Source organism: Anarrhichthys ocellatus, unplaced genomic scaffold (genome assembly GCF_004355925.1).
Source record: "Anarrhichthys ocellatus isolate YVR2014 unplaced genomic scaffold, GSC_Weel_1.0 scaffold140, whole genome shotgun sequence".
NCBI lineage: Eukaryota > Metazoa > Chordata > Actinopteri > Perciformes > Anarhichadidae > Anarrhichthys > Anarrhichthys ocellatus.
This window is the reverse complement of record NW_022280170.1, coordinates 91,913-111,907: the sequence shown is the minus strand read 5'-3', so window position 1 is coordinate 111,907 and position 19,995 is coordinate 91,913. Positions and strand designations below refer to the sequence as shown.

Below are 19,995 nucleotides of genomic sequence, written 5' to 3'. Positions count from 1 at the left end.
GTGTGTGTGTGTGTGTGTGTGTGTGTGTGTGTGTGTGTGTGTGTGTGCGTGTGCGCGCGCGTGTGTCCAGAGGACATTCATAATCATTTCAAGAGGTATGAGGTGGAGTATCTGCAGTTTGCTTTCCGGTGGATGAACAATCTGCTGATGAGAGAGCTGCCGCTCCGTTGCACTATTCGTCTCTGGGACACCTACCAGGTAGAGCAGAGTGTACACCACCTACAAACCTTCACAGTAGAAAGTAACCCAGTACAACAGCACAAACTGCTGCCTGAAAAAAACTACTGTAGAATTCACCTATACACTCACTCAATTATACAGTATTTGTTACTCTTCTTGGTTTTCTGCAGGCTGAAGCGGAGGGTTTCTCCCACTTCCACCTGTACGTCTGTTCTGCTTTCCTCATTGAGTGGCGCAAAGAAATCCTCTCCATGGTTGACTTTCAGGTACCGATCTGTCCTCTTTGTAGTCATGCACACTTAACTGAGAACGTAACTGCTAAATATTGATTGAAGTACCAACAAATGATAACAAGACTTACTGTAAAGACTGGTTTATGGAAGCAAAGAAAAATGATGTGATCATTTTGATATTAAAAGCAACTGTATTGAAGAAGACTTGAAACTAGAGATTGAAACCATAAACTCATGTTTACAATGTTTACTGAGGTAATAAATCAAGAGAGAAGTAGTTGTTTTCTCAGACTTCTATACAACCAGAGGAGTCGCCCCCTGATGGACATTAGAGAGAATGCAAGTCTAAAGAACTGTTATTAACCTCTACCTTCCAAAATAGTGTCAATGTAAATGTAGATTTCTGTTGCTCTTCAGGGCCTTCTTATGCTACTGCAGAACCTTCCCACAATCCACTGGGGCAACGAGGAAGTGGGTCTCCTCCTGGCTGAAGCTTATAGACTGAAGTACATGTTTGCAGACGCACCCAGCCACTACAAGAGGTAGGTGCGAGGCCGCCTCCCAGCAAGCACAGTCCCCCCTGAGATCAGACCAGACTGTGACTGGAGGGACCGCCAGTATTCAAGACACTCCAGACGCCCATGTCTTGTGTTTGAGGTGACCTGGAAGACACTGAAGCCACAAAACTTCTCCTGTGAAAATGAAGTCCAGTGAATGTCCCAGTGGATTTGGGTTAATGGTGCTCCCACAGAGCTCAGTGAATATGAGGCTATTTGCAGTGGATGGACTGCACTGTTTCAATGGACTGTTACAGTATGAACACAGCTATGCCACCTTGGTTAACTTATACTGGTTTGGTCATGCAACATTAATTGTCTCTCATGTGAAACGTACACTCGGAAGAACACGCTGTGGTATAAACGGAATGATGATTTTAGTGAAAGATTGCTCCAACAGATTATATTTTCTTGTTTTGAAGATATGTTTTGGTATTTGTTTTAAAACTCCTATACGTAAACCAGACAAATACTTTATTTTCTCTTTTAAAACCTACTTAGTCTGACACTGTCACCCTTATGTTTTGGTCCAGGTTTACCAAATTTGCACTGTACAATCAACTTCTTGCTTTTGGGACTTCAGTGAGTCAGTTTGATTGGTTGCCAGTATGGATATTCTCAATTGTATTAGGTATTAGACCTAAGAGTAGCAAATATTAGGTACTGTGTTTTATTTCAAGTTGGGTTTTGTTTTACAAGTGGAGAAACTGATTTGGTATCAGTTGGCCTTGGTTATCATAAATCAGCATCTTCAATCACAATGAGGCTCTCGGGTGTAATATATATCACCACTGGTTCAATTAGAGTTGTACTGCCTCTGAATAGACAAGGAACGATGGAGACCTTTTGGTTAATGTAGCTTTGAAATTCCTTGCTCAATTATTTTATGTTGAAACTAACTGAGATAATTCTAAATTTTATTATATTTTTGACAGAATACAATTTTAGTTGGAGATTGCTGCACATAGTATCACTGACACAAATAGAGATCAGTAACGGCTGGTCTGTTTTGTCCTGAGCTTTTTCAGACTTATTTCTTATTGATTAATGATGTAAATGATCGTATGATCCTCTATGAAGTATCTAATGAGATAACTGTGGTTACTGTAAACCTGCATATGCATAGAGGTAGTCAACAATGTTTGAGATCCTCAGTTGGGGATCATTTTAGCAATTGTTTATGGGGTTGGAGATATTTTTTTATGGAGGAGATGCCTTGTCAATGCTTGTTCAGTACTGAAGGACATTTAGCCCCACCATCCTACTTGAGACGGTCCTGTGGACACAGTGCAGCTCACAATGTTCTCCTGTCTTTTAGAGTGTACAGTAACACGGATAAATGCTTTGGTATCATTAATGCTCATGTTTTATATTTGTCTAAGGTTCACGTTAGGTTGCACTTGTATCTGTGACCATTCTGGCTGTGTGTGTGTGGGGGGGGCGGGGGCGGGGTGAATATGTGTGTTACTATCTAGCTTCATTACCAGTGATAATTATAACACAACGTATGTTTGAGAGATATGACAATCATTAGCCTATGATACTTTGATTTCTCTACCATACCTTTCTTTTCTTTGGTCATTTTGAAGCAAATGCTTTGTTAAGCTGTTGTCAAGTTTAAAATCTGGATTTCCTGTGCACTAGATTTCCTGGAGATTGTAGAATACAACAAATTGAATGGAGAAACATCTTTCATGATTAGTCTTAATTCATATTCAGGAATTATTAAATCCTTATGAAATATGGGGATTCAACCATAGCTTGAGGTCTATGTTACTTCATGGCATATGAAGTGCTCCTGAAGTCACCATGGTACTTAATGAGTCTATGAAAGGGATCCTTTTATTGCTGGAAAAACACGGCTCTATACTTATTTGTGGTTTATTCATTGCCTGTTTTTTGCTTTAAGCCAGCTATAATCTTGTGTTCATCAACCTTGTTTTACCCATCTAAAACATGTTGAATGTTTTGTGAGTGTCGTTGTTGAATATATGCCTTTAGCCTTAAAGTAGTTTCTTTTTTTCATTCAGGTGCGCCAACTGATTGTTCACTCCATGCTGTTTTTATCTAAAGGTCATTATGTCCTCACAATGTGATGTTGATAACTAAAGGCTGACAAAATAAAACCTTTGTTTCAGAGCTGTTTATGCTGTCTCAACAATAATATGCCAAATCTTTATTGGGTTTCAGTAATCAGGGCTGGTTTGAATGAAGAAACGTAAAAAACTTACAGTACACCTGCTGTCTTATCTTTTTGTTCATATTAAATGATTGTTATTCTTGATTTTGGCATTAGTGGGTGTGGTGGGTTATTATTGTCTTGATCCAATATGTCTTCTGTTGTGTTTTCATGTATTAAAGGTGATATAATGTAAAAACAAAGTAGCTATGTTTTGATAGCAACACATTGGTAGCTGACTCAAAAGTAACGTTACTGTCGAAGCTCAAACGGTGTTTTGAATTGGGGCAAGTGACGCGCCGGAAGTGATGCTGACAACACAGAAGTAACGTGAACGTAACATAAACTTCGGTTTCACTTTTTGCAGCCATGTCAGTGTTGTTTTCGGCTACGAAACCTGATGCTAACGCGACATACCGTATGAATTTAACCAGTTGGGAGGAGACCCGTTGAACTGCATCAGTGTGAGTGTCAGGCTCAGATGTTTTAGCTAACGAAATGTTCGTGCAGCTCACAACAAGCTAACGTTAGCAAACACGAAGCTAACCTGTGGTCACGCAGTACAGTGAGTAACCTTGCTGCCACCATGGCAGCATTGACTTTTCACTTAATGTACCTCTAGTTGCCATGTCATTTCTTAACTGAGTTTCTGTATTGCTTGTTTTTAACTGTAAGCTAGCTTATGATATCAATTATCGATAACGTTAGCAAGAGAGAGGAAGAAGCTAACAAGAAGGCACGCGCGCCCCTCTCCCTACCAATAGTTGACTAACGTTAGCTGTTGTCTGCTCGTCACTGTCAAACACCTTTTCTTTTTTTTAACGCACTGCTGAATCCCTGAGCCTTTTATTTTGGCTCTTGTTTATGTGTGAGTTCCAAGCTAATGACTCAAACTTCTACTGTCTCCTGCAAAGCAGCAGAGAAGCTTGGTGTGGGAGGATGGATGGCGTCAGCTGGAGCGCCACAAGGGCCCAGGAGTCGTTCAGCCGCTCCAAGACGGCAGCAGACACACTGTCGAGGCTCGCCAGCTTCATGGCACGGGCTGACCCAAAACAGCACACACACAACCAGAGGCAGCAACCGTCGCACCTGGCCACATATGTTTGTCAAGAATGTGGTAAGGGCTTTCCTTATGCAACAGATCTGTCGCATCACCAGGAACTAAAACACACATTACCCAAGCCTCACCGGTGTCCGTTCTGTGGGCAGGAGTTCTCCCTGAAGTCGTCCTTACAACTACATGAGTGCAATCATGACTCTTCCCCGTGTGAGCTTTGTCCTGGAGAGTCCCAGCTGGGTTCTCCGTGCCCCTCGTGCACAACCTCAGATCCCTGCAGGCTGCAGGACGAGTCGCCTCACCTCCTGGACGGTAGCCCTTACGCGTGTGCCCCATGTGGGAGAGGCTTCAGCCAGAAGCAGGCTCTGCTGCACCACCAGCAAGCTGGTTGTAGTGAACCACCATCCCCGTCAGATATAGTTGATGCCAGTAGCCTTCCAGGTGATTCTCCACCAGTTTCTGAGGGAGACTCGACCCGCTCAGATTCCTCAGACACCCCAGGGCCCAGCAGCAGAGCTGTCAGTGTGTGCCAATTCTGTTCAACAATGTTCCGCACAGAGGCCGGGCTGCAACACCACAAACAGACTAACCATGCAGAACAGGGGCTAAAGACCAAAAGAGAAAATACTAGTGGAGAAGCTAGGAAAGAGCGGAATATCAAGGTGAACAGAGATCTAATTCAAATGCCAAAATCCAAAACTAAGCTTCTGGACTGTCGCTCTTGCGACATGGTTTTCAGAAGCACCTCTAAGCTGTACATGCACAGAAAAGAGAAGCACAGCAGAGAGAAAAACATTATGACAGAACCATGGCCAGTCATAATCAAGCGCAGGAGATCATTCACATATCCATGTCAGATCTGCAGCAAAGTCTTCTTGCATCATTTGTCACTTAGGGCACATTACAGACAGCACACAGCCTCAAGCGTCACCAAAAACAAAAGTCAGCCTGTAGGATGTACCACCAAAGACTCAGAGTTATCAGAGAATGGATTAAATCAAGTAAAACCTAGCATAGCCGAAGACAAGCCTGTGAAGGCTGGTCCAGGGAGGCCCAGGAAAGTGGCCAAAGTAGAGAACAAAGTTACTGATCCAGGGAGATGCAGAGAAGTGCCGGAGGAGGAGGAGGAGGAGGAGGATGATGATGATGATGATGAACTAGAGAGAGAGTTCCCATGCCCCTCCTGTGCAGAGGTGTTCTCTCTGCAGTCGCGGCTCCGGGAGCACGTGGAGCTCCACCAGTCCTCCGTGAAGAGGCGACAGTGCAGCGTGTGCACAAGCGAGATGGACACCTGTAAATGGCCGGGCTCGAAGAGGCAGAGGCTGTACCACTGCGTGCCTTGCCAGCAGGGTTTCTCAGCACTGGACTCTTTCCTAGAACACTGTCAGGAGCACCTGCGAGTCAGGGTGGAGGAGGACAGCGTCACAGAGGGCTACGCACATCAGGCCAGCAAAGCCTGAGATCCAGTTTGAATGTCCACAGCGATTGCCTTTTTGCCTTGAGGGGTTAGAGAGTGGAGAGTGATGAAATTTCTATGATATTCTTGTTGATTTAGCAGTTCACTGATTGAGCATTCAGGACATTTTGTTTTTATACCTGCGCTGTCGGTTTAATGTTCTCCATACCAACATATCGAGGGTTGAATAGAATGACTTGTTAAAGGACTATACCAGGCTTTTTGCATGTTTTATTTAGGCATTTCACTATAACACTCATACTTCACTGCCAACCATATTCTAAAACATACTATAGTTCTTTTTAGATATTCAAATGTTTTCTGCATTCTAGGCAGCCACCTGGTTCTTGTGCAGTACAGTATGTAAATCAGCTTCTGTGAGATCCATTACAGTGACCATTTAGGCAGTGGTTGAGAAATCAAACAAAGCAAGAAGCAAAAGTGGGCATTTCAAACAGGACCATGTGTAAGAATCCCACAAGCACTCGTAATGAACACTTTTCTAATTCAAGATCCGTTTCAGCTTTATTACAGCATAGATATACAACACATCTTTGACTCAACATAAACCAACAGGTTCCCTGTGATGGATGAAATATTCTGGTGTGTCTGCAAATGGAATACATTGAAACCTTCAGCAGCCTTACAAGTAAAAACAAACATGCAAAAACACTAGTATAGTTCTTCAACAGAAATGGAACATCGACTCTACACCACTGTTTTGTACACAGCAGGACCTAGTTTCTCAAACATCTCAAAGCGAGGATGGTCTTTTTGGGAAATGAGGCCGTCTGCACAGTCATGGTACGTTCTAGCCAGAGATGACGTCTGTCAGTCTATTTTTACACCAGATATCTGGAGTGCTTTTGCTAAGTAAGGTAACATGTCTTCTGCTCTATTTTTGTTATTTTTCTTACATATTTGGCAATAATTAGTCACAGATCGGTGGGAAATGTGGTGTGTCACTTGCTGGATTGTCATTGCTGCGTGTTGTCAGGGTACTAGATGAAAATGTAGTGCTTTGGTCAAGACTGCAAAGTGTTAGCAAGTGCTGCGCCAAGGTCTGAATGAAATCACAAAGTATGACATGTTAACGTGCTCTGAGCATTTCTATGTGCTGTTTCGAGGCCCCAACATGTGGTAGTTATTGTCATAGAAAGATCAACCTTGGAATGGATGTCATGGGTAGTTGTATCCAGTACAATGCCTTTCATTGAGGCCTGTCTCTTTAGCTGGCATGTACTGGAGTGAGATTACCCAGCTATGCAAGCAGACAGCCTGATGGCAGCCCTTCAGTATGTCTGATGCTTGAAAAGTAGGCTTTGATGAATGAACAAGATTCCAAGGGAGGATTTCTGTTTCCCAGTTTGACGCCCTAAATGGTCTAATTTAGGTGGTTGTTTTTCTTAAGGATTTTCAGTTTTCAAAGTTCTACTGTGAAAATGTAAACGATGATTTAATAGGTTTGATGCTTCCACTTTTCTTTTTTTGAGGTCTTTTGTGAATTAGTTTATGGTTCTTTATAGATGAACATAATAAAAACAATTTTCATAAGATTTTTTGTCTTGATTCTTTAAACTAGTTTTGTGAAAACATTCATCTTTTCATATACCACACCACATTAAAAATGTTTTATATAAAGGTATTTGAATCATACTTAATGTTACACTGTTTTTGGCAGAGAGAAGCACACATGAAATGTAATGAAACATAAAATGTAGGCTTAACTTCATGTTGCAAACATATTTTTGTATTCAATTGTTAGATTTGTTTGTCCCTGCCTGCCTAGAATATCTACAGTATTCCATCTTCAGTTTTCTAGAAAATGTTTGGTCGATTAATAATGAAAATCAGCTGTGAAGATGATACCGTAATTTGTTATTCATTCAAGTTGATCTCCTTGCGGTCCCCTTTTGTACTCAAAACACTTGAAGTATGTCCGCTGAACAAGATCAGAAACTAACCGACAGTGCCTCCTCCCGGCCTCGTGGTGGCGGTGTGCTGAAACAGCAGCAACATAATGTCCACGATGGAGGCTTACCGGTGAACTTCCGGTCCCTCACGGCACGTTTTCCTTCCGTAGTTTTGCGAAGCGGCAAACATCTGATCAACTGTGTCGGTTTTAAGTAATTAAAGACAAAATGAGCAAAGCACATCCCCCGGAGTTGAAGAAGTAAGTTGTTGAGCTTGTTCAGATGAACCTGTACTGTTTATTTTGATCCTGCTTTGTATTCTGGAAAACATACCCGCACAGCAACACTGATACATTGTTAGCATCGGAAACTAGCTAGCATTAGCTAGCCTCTATAACTGGTAGCTATGTAGCTATCATCTGCAAGCCTCTCTAATGCAAGTCAATGCTGTTTTTTCTTCAGGTTCATGGACAAGAAGCTGTCATGTGAGTATAACTAAAAGCTGAAGTACAAGCTTACCCCGACAGTCCGTTTGACAGCCCATCATACTTTAAACGCACAGTACAGTTGAAATGGAAAGAGCAGAAAGAGACAAATATACTCTGAGCAACAGTTGAGTCAGAATAGAAGAGACCACCAGTCATTAGTAAAATAAACTGGAAGCTTGGCGTCAAAATGTGCAGATTTAGATACGAACGGGTTTATGTTGCAGCGTCAAGTTCACAGTAAATCAGCCCATAACGAGCTGGAACATTAACGGGAAACGTGTTCACAATAGGTTAGGTTAGCTCGGGTTAAGGACTGTACTATTCAGTCATTGAATGTTACTGAAATCTCAGTATGGCTTACTGCAATTTTCATATTTAAAGTCGAACTGTGTTAAATTAAATATTGTGGTGCTACAAAATGTCTTTTGCCTACACACCGTATTCTACAGACTTGAGGAGACGTATTCCCGCTAAAATCACATCATAAACATTTAATGTATTTTCAATGACAATGTCATTTCTTTTTACGTGGCAAAGTATATCGTAATTGTAATATCAGTCAAAATAATCGCCATTAATATATTTTTTTCACCATGGTTCAGCCCTGCTAGGGTTAGCTCAGTTTGAACTGGATCAGGGAATATCAGCCGAACAGTCTTTTGCAAGCAAACGGAAAGAACAGCGATGAACCCTAACTCGCAGGATAAATCGGTGCCTTCTTTCGTCCTTTCAGTGAAGCTGAATGGTGGCAGACACGTGCAGGGCATCCTGCGGGGGTTCGACCCCTTCATGAACCTGGTGGTGGATGACTCTCTGGAGATGGGCCCAGGAGGACAACAGAACACCATTGGCATGGTGGTCAGTATCTCGGCTGGTGGTTTTTTTAGATAATTGTCTACAGCTCTCATGTTGAACACGACTGTCCAAAATCCCTCCTACTACATAATGCACTACCCTCTGCCATTTGATTTGGTGGTCCAAATTCTAAGCTGACCACCACAATGACTGTTATGTGTCAGAAATCTCTGCTGACACTCACCATAGAGTAAACCATTTGGTGTCTGTTGGTTACGGTCTGTTTGGTTCCTACGACAAGGTTTATTTTCAGCTGCAGATTTGGTGCAAACTAACTGAAAACACTTGTGATGAGGCATACATCTCACGATAGTGCATCTTACTGTCCACACAAATGTTCACTTCACCACCTCCGGTAAAGTGCCGGCTAGATCGCCCTGATCATAAACGTTCAAACCAGCAGTGTTATTTGTGCTGATGCGCCGTCACATTCCTCACCCCTGGAGAACAGAACGGAGAAAGGAGAGAGCTGGACTCATTGCTACTGACACAGCTGTGGAGCATCATATCATCATCAGATATTTGAGACATAAAATAGCTTTAAATAATTGCAGAACAGAGTGTCAATAGTTTTCAATGATATCTTTTAATACTGTGCATGTACCATATTACGTTTACAGCCTATAGTTTTGCGTGTAAATGGCTGCAGAGAACACACACACTGCCGTCACTCGCCTCACCCGGCACATCCTCACCACCACAGATGGCCTTGGTATAGATATCTGTCCGTTTCAAGCAGATACAGAGAAACGGTGGGCTTTTTAAATCAAGAAATAATAATGAGAGCTGTACGTCGGTGACCTCATAGCTGGTTACGGCCACGAGGGGATAAATGATGGTACTTGCTCCTGACTGGGTGTAAGATTCACACCCGGTCTTAGTGAGGAGAAGGATTAAGCCTAGATGGTACAACAGGCCTAACTATTAGGTCGGGCTTAGAGCACCTTAGCTCAAGACCATGTGTAAACTGTTAGTGCAATTAGATGGTATCAGTTCCTTCGGGTGAGACAGACGACTGAAAAGACGAGGCTGAAACAGTGATATCAGGAGCTCTATTCTCTGTGATTTTAAAGGTGATCTAAATGTTACAGTGAAACCTGTAGGAAGTCTTGAATGCAGTGAGTTAACTCGGTGTGGTCTCCTTTCTCATAGGTGATCCGGGGAAACAGCATCATCATGTTGGAGGCCTTGGAGAGAGTATGAGAGCAGATGGAGAATGATCCACACCTTTTTACTTTCTGTTATCCTTTCGCTTCTTTGTTTTCAAAGCCTTTAATGTCTCTGAATTGTGGTGTGTCTATCTGATCAGTTATCTGATGTTTTCTTTGGACATATTTTGAATTGCATAATCTTGTGAATAAATCACTTTTTCTTTGTATTTTATGTTTCACTGTGTACAGTGTGTTACTAACATATGACAGGTTACTGTCTGAAGCTGCTGACATGTTCTTAACATGTTTCTGTAGCAACAGGCAGATTAACGACCACAGAGCACTGAATATTAGAGTTGGGTCAAACGTGATTGGTTGGGTGTGTTACGTATGCCATCAATTCTTAATGGTATGAAATGTCAACATAGAGTTGAATTTTAACTTTTGGAATCATAAATAATGGATAAACCTAAAAAGAAAATGATGAGATACATAAAGGCAGGACTGCATACTACTTAGATTGGGTAGTATAAATATGTGTGATACATTTCTCAACTGTCAGAAAAAATCCCAAACCATTTATACAGTGTTATCTATCATAATACAGTTGCATTAGGTGATATTACAAACCAATAAACAGGACTTCATAGCAGTATTTGATGCAAAAATGATGATGTATCTTCTTAACCTGTTGAGTATTTTATTTGCTGGATTAGTCAATAAAGAACATAAGCAATTCAACAGTTTTTTCAGAAAATGTACCATATATCAATATTGATATCACATTGTAAAACCACATAAATATTGATTGAGGATGTTATCCATATTCACACTCATGTCTACTACATTTACTATTTGGTCTCCATGTGATGCTCCGTTTGCAGAAATCTCAGTTAATGAGTCTTTGTAGTTTCATCAATGAGAGAAAAGTCTGAAAACCCTCCAGCTGTTTGAACAGCTGTGAGGATCCACTGCATGGTCCAGATAACAGAGAGCTGTTCCCTACTTTATCTAAAAGGCTGGTAAACAAGCTTCAGATCCCTCGTCTCTAAGTCAGTGGGTTTTTAATATAAATGTGGCATCATTTGATGTTTACACAGATTATAACAACTATTTGATAAATAATTCTATTTTTGCTTTTTTCAAACTATGGCATTTAAACAAATCTATCAACATAATGCAGTCATTGTCACCTCCCTTATTTTGTTTTATTGTGTAAAAGGTTTGTATGGAACAGTTCATGACTTGGAAGTTGAATGTATAAAAACTTAAATGTAATGAAATTAAAGCTACAACTGTTTAGTTCAGCTTTAGTGTCTAGAAATGGAAGACTCGTTTCCCACTTCTGTTCAGTTTTCATCAGTGAAGTATGTTCAGGGTTGAATGTTGGATTACACCACATCACACCGTCACTAGACTGGACTTCTCCTGTACTGCTAACAGTCACATCTGGATCAGTCAATGATGATGTAAGTAACTGTTTACAGTGTTTTCATTCTAATCATAGAAAGAGCAGGTATAAAAAGATACATAACAACCCTCCATTATAACTTCCCCCATGTTAGTAAGAACAAGACTTAAACACAATGCATGCTGGGAAGTGTGCTGACAAGCTAACAAGCTTTCTGAAGAACTTGGTTTATTGGTTTCAGTGTTCAAAGTTCTGAAATGGTTCCAAAGTATAAAAAAAATACCTTAAATGCTGGTCATTTATATTTCTAAGTTTGAACAACTTGTTATGTTTATCTATTTAAAATAATAGGAGTTGGTTGTTTTCCATTGCAGTACATTAGTATTCATAAGTTTATCCATCACTGTGGCTTCTTAATCACTTTTAACATTTCTCATTTAAACTAATAACAGAAAGCTGCTGGCAAACTGCAATACAAACGATAAAAATGAGAAAAGTGGCTGATGAGAAAAATAGTGTTAAAATCATATTTATATTAAGGAATCTGTTAATTCTAATTCTTATAGTTTCAAATGATCTGATCTCATGACTGCAGAGATTGATGGACTTTATTGAGAAGAGCAGGAGTTGGTGGTGAATGTTGAGGATGAGGAAGCTGCAGCTGGTTACCAGAATTGACAAGCGGCGGCCAGGGCTGTAGAGTGCTGCTGGAGGCAGGAGCTGAAGGAGGCTGCAGGTTGCTTGCAAAGGCCGTGGGTGGAGGTTCAAGTACCATTTTTTTTGTCAAAATCTGCAGGTGTATGAAAGTATATTTGTGTCTTTATTATAATTTGTGTAAAAAAAAAATGAAATCAAAAATCAAGTTTGTAAGTAAAAATATATAAACTGAGAATACATTATTTGTTAGTTTTGCTTATGAAACTAGAATTTTTGGCTGTAAATCAAAAACCTTTGCTTTCAAATCAAAAACCTACACTTTCAAAAAAGACAGCTTTGCTTTAATAAAAACACCACCATCCATCCATTTTCCTCCGCTTATCCGGGGTCAGGTCGCTGTGGCAGCAGGCCAAGCAGGCTGACCCAGACTTCCCTCTCCCCGGCAACATGTTCCAGCTCATTCTGGGGGATCCCGAGGCGTTCCCAGGCCAGCTGGGAGATATAATCCCTCCAGCATGTTCTGGGTCTTCCCCGGGGTCTCCTCCCAGTTGGCCGTGCCCAGAAAACCTCCAGTGGGAGGCGCCCAGGAGGCATCCTAATTAGATGCCCGAACCACCTGAGCTGACTCCTTTCGACGCAAAGGAGTAGCGGCTCAACTCCAAGCTCCCTCCTGATGACCGAGCTCCCTACCCTATCTCTAAGGCTGAGCCCGGCCACCCTACGGAGGAAACTAATTTCGGCCACTTGTATCCGCGACCTTGTTCTTTCGGTCATGACCCAGAGCTCGTGACCATAGGTGAGGGTCGGAACATAGTCCGACCAGTAAATTGAGGGCTTCGCCTTCTGGCTCCGCTCCCTCTTCACCAAGACGGTCTGGTGCAGTGCCTGCTTTACTGCACACCCACCGGGAATGTGTCTGACGTTTTGCCAAGAATACGAACACAGCTCCTACTGCAGTCGTACAGAGACCGGATGGCCCGTTGTAACGGGTCCGACACCCCATACTCCCGCAGCACCCCCCACAAGAACCACAGAGGGACCCAGTCGAAAGCCTTCTCCAAGTCCACAAAGCACATGTAGACTGGTTGGGCAAACTTCCAGGACCCCTCCAGTAGTCTTGCGAGGGTAAAGAGCTGGACCACTGTTCCACGCCCAGGACGGAATCCGGTCTCCCTTTTTGAAGATGGGAACCACCACCCCAGTCTGCCAGTCCATGGGCACTGATCCTGACCCCCATGCGACATTGAAGAGGCGTGTCAGCCAAGACAGCCCAACAGTGTCCAGCGCCTTCAGCATCTCAGGGCAGATCTCATCCACCCCCGGCGCCTTGCCACCAAGGAGCTTCTTGACTACCTTAGCGGCCTCTGCCAGGGATATGGGTGCTTCTCCATGGCCTCCCCAAACTCCTCCCATGCCCGAGTTTTAGCATCCGCGACCACTGCAGCTGCAGCCCTTCTGGCCTGCCGGTACCTCTCAGCTGCTTCAGGAGACCCCTGAGCCAACGAGGCCCAAAAGGCCTCTTTCTTCCGCTTGATGGCTTCCCTCACCTCTGGTGTCCACCACCGGGTTCTCGGGTTGCCGCCACGACAGTCACCGATGACCTTCCGACCACAACTCCTAGCGGCCGCATCTACAATAGAAGCTTTGAACATGGTCCAGTTGGATTCCATGTCCCCCACCTCCCTCGGGATGTGTGAGAAGTTCTTCCGGAGGTGGGAGTTAAAGTTGTACAAATAATAATATATAAACAAGCATTAAAGCTACTGCATATGCAGTTAACTTACCAAAGCTGTTGTTCACTTAAAGACAAAGTCCATCCTCCTTTCTTTGATTACAAAGAGTTTAATCTCAGAGTTGTTCGGTACATCCATGCATTTTAGTTCCAGTAAGAAGTCCTTCTTGATTCATGGACGCCAGTGAAGACAGTCGAGCCTCCCCAGTTGTATTTCTTGAATACGTTTTAATGCGTTTGAGGGCTGAAAATGTCCGCTCGACAGAGGCAGCAGATATTGGGATTGTCACCGCCCAACACCAATCACGTATGGCTAGGCCAGCTAGCAGGCTCTGACATGTCAAAGAATACGCCCAACATGTCAAACTAAAGATCTGATTGGTTGAAGACTATGACAATCAACAATATCGTCTCCATTCACTTAAACTGCAAAGGGATTCACTTCAGAGTCTGCAGGCTTCGGGCCTCTCTTCTTACCTAGAGACACAGAGGTGAAATCTGATTGGATAAAAGCTCTACTTAAAACAAGCTGCACTGGAAGCAGAGCAGCTGAGGAAGACAGTAGCTGTGCAATGAGAAAATAAGATAATGGGAAAATATTTTTATAAATTATAATACATGTAGTGTATTTAAGAAAAATTATTAAATTATAAAATAGCTGTAACTTTGTGATCCTGTTTAGGCCAGCAAAGAAGGCCTTGCAGGCCCTGATGGCCCACACTGATATATATACTGTATATACTGTATATATTATACTGAATTGCCTGTGAGGGTGACAAAAATATGATGTTCTGACGTGTTTGTCAAAGTGTTATTTACTGCTTTTTTTCATGTTGGAATAAATGTTAAATATTTAACTGCAAAGTAGTAATGCGTGTTTGATACCTTCATTTTTTTGCATTAAATCATACTGGGATGTTGCTGAAATTGATTGGATGGCCCTACCTAGAACATTTTCCACCAGCCGCCACTGGATGGGATGCTTCTTCAGTGTTTCAGTCACTTTCTCTAATACAAACCGCTTAGGCTATCTGATGTGTTAATGGATAAAGAATACCTTTGATACATGTGTTTAACCCTGTGTCCCACAGCTCCACTGTAAACACTAAGCTCAGTACGTCTGAGCTTAGTTTCTCCTTAACTTTTCATTTATCTCACTTACAGGTTCATAAACCAGTGAGGCCAGTGAAAAAGCGGGGATGTTACACTATGTAGCATCAAATACAAAATACTCTGTTTGGTGATCACAAGAACATCACGATTCACTCCAATGAAACAGGTTGGTTTAAAAACTGGCTGACATTTTAATTACAGTGAGTGTGACTCATCTGAAATGTATGTATAAAGAGATGCAGAACAACATGCCCAAATGAGCAAAAACATAAGGAATACATTTTGGTTATAAGAAAATTAAAATAGATACAATTAAAAATGTTATGATGGTAACACACTTCTAAAACCTAAAAATATATTTTTTAAGGTAACATTTATCATTACAACATTGTGGAGAGCAACTTCCGGTAACACCTCAAAGTAAAAGAAGAACTGACGCAGGAACAGTAGAGGGCGCTACATCTTAAGGACGCACTTTCTCCTCAGGCGGACTTTTATTTTGAAAGGCGATTGTCGTCATCGCGGAAACGTTTCTTTCCGTTTTATGTCGTAGCCGTTTGACCGTATGTGGAAAGTAGCAATGTCGGAGGAGGTTGGGAAGGCGCTACAATCGGTAGTGGAACGGGTGAACCAGGCGGCGGCACGGCGGACCAAGGTAACTGCAGCCCGGGAGGCTCCCCTCCGGAGCACCGCTGCCGTCGCGCCACTCTCGGGGTCCGAAAAAGTCGTGCTGCGGCAGCACGACCCGTTATGTAAGGCTGCCAAACATCTCAACCTTTGGATGGGAGTTAGTCAGGGCTCGCGGCAGCACTTCCATAACAACATGCATGGTTATTGGTGGCAGCGGTCCATGCGTGGGAACAGGATGTGACTTACTCTGAATGCATGCGCGTTGTTGCATAGAAATGATTCCCGTGATTACGGCTAGTAAGTGCAGGCTGTTCATTAACACGAGCACGCGTCTGACCAGCCACAGCTCTGTGGAGGGTAACATTTTCCCCAATGCTCTCCTATTAGAATAGCATCAAGGCTGGTATCTAGGTCAACGCATGTAGGAGAATGCTCAGCATCCTTCCAGCACCACCCAGATGTCTCTCCGTGGGTTGTTACTGAAAATCTAAATGATCTGTAGAGCTGACTGCATGACGATCAGCATCTGAACGTAGCAGCAGCCAGAAGCAATTAGTTCCAGCAGTGTTTATGCAGGATCCGGACAGGGCTGAGTCACTGCTCTCCTCATCTAGCATGCTGCATCACACACTGATCCGCTCCCCTGACATACAGCTGAAAACATGAGCATGTGCTGTCCTTCCTCAGACACTGCCAGCCGTGCCGCCCCGCCTTGTAGCTGTCAGCAAGACCAAACCCCCAGAGATGGTCGTGGAGGCCTACAGACAAGGACAGCGCAACTTTGGAGAGAATTATGTGAGTGGGAAAATGCTACTGGTGTGCATCACTCCAAACTTTCCAAGTGTCACAAACACCAAAAACTCTCAGGGGAATAAAAGTGGTAAATTACGTAGAGATTGACCTCATCCTTTATGTCCACTCCAGGTTAACGAACTGGTGGACAAAGCTTCAGATCCTCTGGTAGGTTTACATGTTTCATCACGTACAGTTGACCTTTGTCTCCACTGCAGTCTGTGACAGATTATCACAGTGTTTCTTTTTCCCTCTTCAAGATTCTAGACTCCTGTCCAGAAATCAAGTGGCACTTTATAGGCCATCTACAGAAGAATAATGTCAACAAACTTTTGGGTGAGTGATTGTCAACTCTCCTGTTCAGGCTGCATGTTAAAGAAAGCTCTGCACTGAGTCTCGTCTTTCCGTTGGACAGGCGTGCCGAACCTGTTCCTCGTGGAGACGGTCGACTCGGCGAAACTGGCTGACAAGGTCAACAGCTCGTGGCAGCGTGTCCGAGGAGGCGGCGCTCAGAGGTTAAAGGTCATGGTGCAGCTCAACACCAGCGGAGAACAGAGTGAGTTGATTTCAGGGCTTTTTATCTTCCCGCTCTTGTTTTGTGATCTGATCACAAACGCTGCGTCTGCTGTGTGTTGTAGGTAAACATGGCCTGCCACCAGAGGAGACGGTGAACACGGTGAAACACATCGTGTCCCAGTGCTCCGCCCTGCACTTCTTAGGACTCATGACCATCGGAAGCTACGGCTACGACCTCAGCCTGGGCCCCAACCCAGACTTCCAGGTACAGACGACTATGATGACAACAATGTGCTTGTGAGAAGAATGCGTTTTAACTTTTTTTCTGTGTGCACCAATTAAAACTAAACTATACATGAGATCAATACCATAGTGAGCTTAAACAGTGATGTTGATCAAATTTTCTAGTTATGATCAGGATTGAAGTTGGTTAAAAGATTTAACTTAATGAAAGTGGAAAATAATATGTAAGTTTATGGCAATTTTTTTAAGCTGACATTTAGTCCTCAAAGAGAGGCACAAGGGTTAAAATACAAAACCGTAGACCGTTAACTCCAACCCTTCCCTAATATTTATATTTTCATTTAACATATAATACAAATATGTGTTCTTTTTAACTGTCAACTCAAGTCAAAACACAGTAACTAAAAAACGAATCACATTAACACTAATCTGAAAACTCAAACTAAACAGAAATAGACTTTTAACAAGAACAATCAATCATTATTAAAATGTATGCATCTCTACTGGAGGTAGAGTAGATAAATACACCCGACACAAACTTCAGTATTGGTGTTTCTATCGGCTGATAAAGAAACTGGGATTGGGTTTGAGATCATTAAGGAACAGCATTTTCCTGATGGGGCCAAATGTCAACGTGTCTCTTAGATGCTGCTGAGTCGGAGGCAGGAGGTGTGTGACGGCCTGAAGCTGCCTCTGGAGGGGGTAGAACTCAGCATGGGCATGTCGACAGACTTTGAACACGCGGTGAGTATCGCTCCTTGTCAGCAGTTATAAGCTCTATTCAAGCACAAATATGGAAGGCATGATGAAGTTGGTTTATGTTTAGCTGATGATGGAGTAGCTAAGGAGTGAGCCTTCTTATATACGTAATTGTTGTTTCACCATTGCACAGCACGGTGGTCCAGACTTGCTGTTTTTAAAAGCGCTCCATAGATTAGATGAACTTGAAACTTGGGCCATCGCACTTCCTTCTGATCTCAGTGGAGAGTTGCACAGCTCAGTGCACACTTGTGAGTCGGGTAAAGATGAAGTGGTAGCGAACATTTCAATTTACCTGGAAACATCTTTTATTTGGGAGGCGTTAGAGAAGATGTGGGCGAAACTCCAACTATGTACAGCTCAGTTTGAGATAAAACATGACCGTTAACATCTTTGTTGTTATTTGAAGACTACTGATAAATAAAACAACTGGTATTGGGCCAAGTAAATATTGGCTTTAGGTAAATAGATTTGTGACCCACTTGCCCAACTGGGCAAATGCATAAAAACATGATCGTTGAACCCTGTATATATTTAGCTGAGTTGTGTACTTGCATTATCCCTGACATGATCCATCTCTCCTCGCCTCCTCCACTTGCATCTCAAGTTGGTTGCACTAAGACACGAGACAAGGAAAGGAATCAAGGAGGCATAAAATCTGGAAATAAGGAAGACCCTCTGTCATCTGTTTTGGTTTTGTTTTGGAGACCCCTAGCAGCAGGAAGTTACATATTGTGTGTTTAAAGGTGCTATATACCGGATTGGCATTTCTACAGCCTCTCAACGGCTCAAGCTAACAGCGCTAACTACAGCAAAGTGCAAAATGTAAGTCATTTGTATATAGTGTTTTGAATTTTCTTTCTGAATTTGTGAACCCAAAACACTTAAAATCAATAGATGGTTTTCAAATGAAAATACCCATGCTGTGAAGTTGGTGGGATTTCAACTATTCAGTTAGTTGTTACATTTTACACTGAGGTTGCTTTTGAGCTTCTTTTTGTTGGCTGCCATTACTTTCGATAACAATGTGATTTGATGCGTGTAAGTCAGAATATCATACTCAATAACACTGTCTAATGTGTCAACTCAAGTTTTTCCCTGTACTCCCATGTATTGAAGATCGAGGTGGGCGCCACCAACGTGCGAGTGGGCAGCGTCATATTCGGCAACAGGGAGTATCCCAACAGTGCTGCCAACACCCCGAACCCCAGCCCAGCCCCCAGCCCCGAGAAAACGAGCAAGAAGGTGTCCGAAGAGGCCGCCAAGAAGATGCAGCGCCTCACTGTGTCTGAACACTAAGAAGAGCGTCCCCCCCTCTGAAGTAACCTTTATGAAAAACAAAAGTCTTCACATGCTAATGAATAGAGCAGTGAAGCAGATCATCTCCACAGAGCCACATGGAGCTAGGATTGCAAAATTGTTGCATCATTTTAAAGTGTAATCCTCTTCACTTTTTTTGTGTGCCCTTCTTGCTCTTTTAAGCATTAAGTGGCATTCAGTACAAACGTAGTTTGACCTTTTTTAAAGTAGTGTGTTACGAACCTTTAGTGCTCTGACTTCCTCCCCATGGAACTCTCTCCTACGAGATTACCGGCTACAAGACAAATGTACAACCACTGAAAACAGGGTGACATGTGGGAAATGATTTCACGGGAGTTACGAGATAGTTGTTGTGCTGACGTGACATTTTCTACCTTTCCAACCCTGATGTGACAGTGCTCGATTGTGTACAGAGTCCCAGAGATCAGGAATTCCATGTTTTTGTTGTACAGATGAAACTGAAGACTTGATTTAATAAATCATTTATTCCTTTATAATGACAGTATTGTGCGTTTGATATCGTTTGTCGTGTCAGATCTCCATTCTTGATATTAACATGAGTAAACCTGAAGAAAAGGGTTTTGTATCTCGTGTCTGGTGTGTGTTTGAGATGAGGGGGAGTGAATCTATGCAAAGTGGCCATTTAGTTTTTGCGCAGCAGCTAGCGTGGCAGTGATCTCTTCAAAGATGTCACGGGTTTGGTGTGTTCTGTCTTCATAAGTGCTTTTAATGTCCGTGATTTTAAAAAAAACA

At 42.6% G+C, this 19,995-nt stretch overlaps 4 protein-coding genes across 4 annotated transcripts in view; all 4 read left to right on the top strand.

Annotated features, from left to right (window-relative positions):
• tbc1d22b (TBC1 domain family, member 22B) overlaps positions 1 to 3,557 on the top strand; it is an 11,281-nt gene extending 7,724 nt beyond the window's left edge. The window contains exons 12-14 of the mRNA XM_031877577.1: positions 71 to 198; positions 351 to 446; positions 831 to 3,557. Coding sequence (XP_031733437.1) covers positions 71 to 198; positions 351 to 446; positions 831 to 959 — 353 coding nt within the window. The 3' untranslated portion in view covers positions 960 to 3,557. The remainder of the gene's footprint in view (positions 1 to 70; positions 199 to 350; positions 447 to 830) is intronic.
• Positions 3,524 to 7,521, top strand: LOC116399994 (zinc finger protein 271). Its single transcript, XM_031877582.1, has 2 exons — positions 3,524 to 3,613; positions 4,067 to 7,521. The coding sequence occupies exon 2, from the start codon at positions 4,089 to 4,091 to the stop codon at positions 5,664 to 5,666; it is 1,578 nt and encodes a 525-aa protein (XP_031733442.1). The 5' UTR covers positions 3,524 to 3,613; positions 4,067 to 4,088; the 3' UTR covers positions 5,667 to 7,521.
• Positions 7,522 to 7,718: 197 nt separating this feature from the next.
• Positions 7,719 to 10,296, top strand: snrpg (small nuclear ribonucleoprotein polypeptide G). Its single transcript, XM_031877583.1, has 4 exons — positions 7,719 to 7,835; positions 8,038 to 8,060; positions 8,797 to 8,921; positions 10,071 to 10,296. Exons 1-4 carry the CDS (start codon positions 7,804 to 7,806, stop codon positions 10,119 to 10,121), a joined length of 231 nt encoding a protein of 76 aa, XP_031733443.1. The 5' UTR covers positions 7,719 to 7,803; the 3' UTR covers positions 10,122 to 10,296.
• Positions 10,297 to 15,533: 5,237 nt separating this feature from the next.
• On the top strand, positions 15,534 to 19,744 carry plpbp (pyridoxal phosphate binding protein). Its single transcript, XM_031877558.1, has 8 exons — positions 15,534 to 15,637; positions 16,300 to 16,407; positions 16,537 to 16,572; positions 16,665 to 16,740; positions 16,820 to 16,960; positions 17,043 to 17,185; positions 17,809 to 17,907; positions 19,042 to 19,744. The coding sequence occupies exons 1-8, from the start codon at positions 15,548 to 15,550 to the stop codon at positions 19,219 to 19,221; spliced, it is 873 nt and encodes a 290-aa protein (XP_031733418.1). The 5' UTR covers positions 15,534 to 15,547; the 3' UTR covers positions 19,222 to 19,744.
• Positions 19,745 to 19,995: the final 251 nt, after the last annotated feature.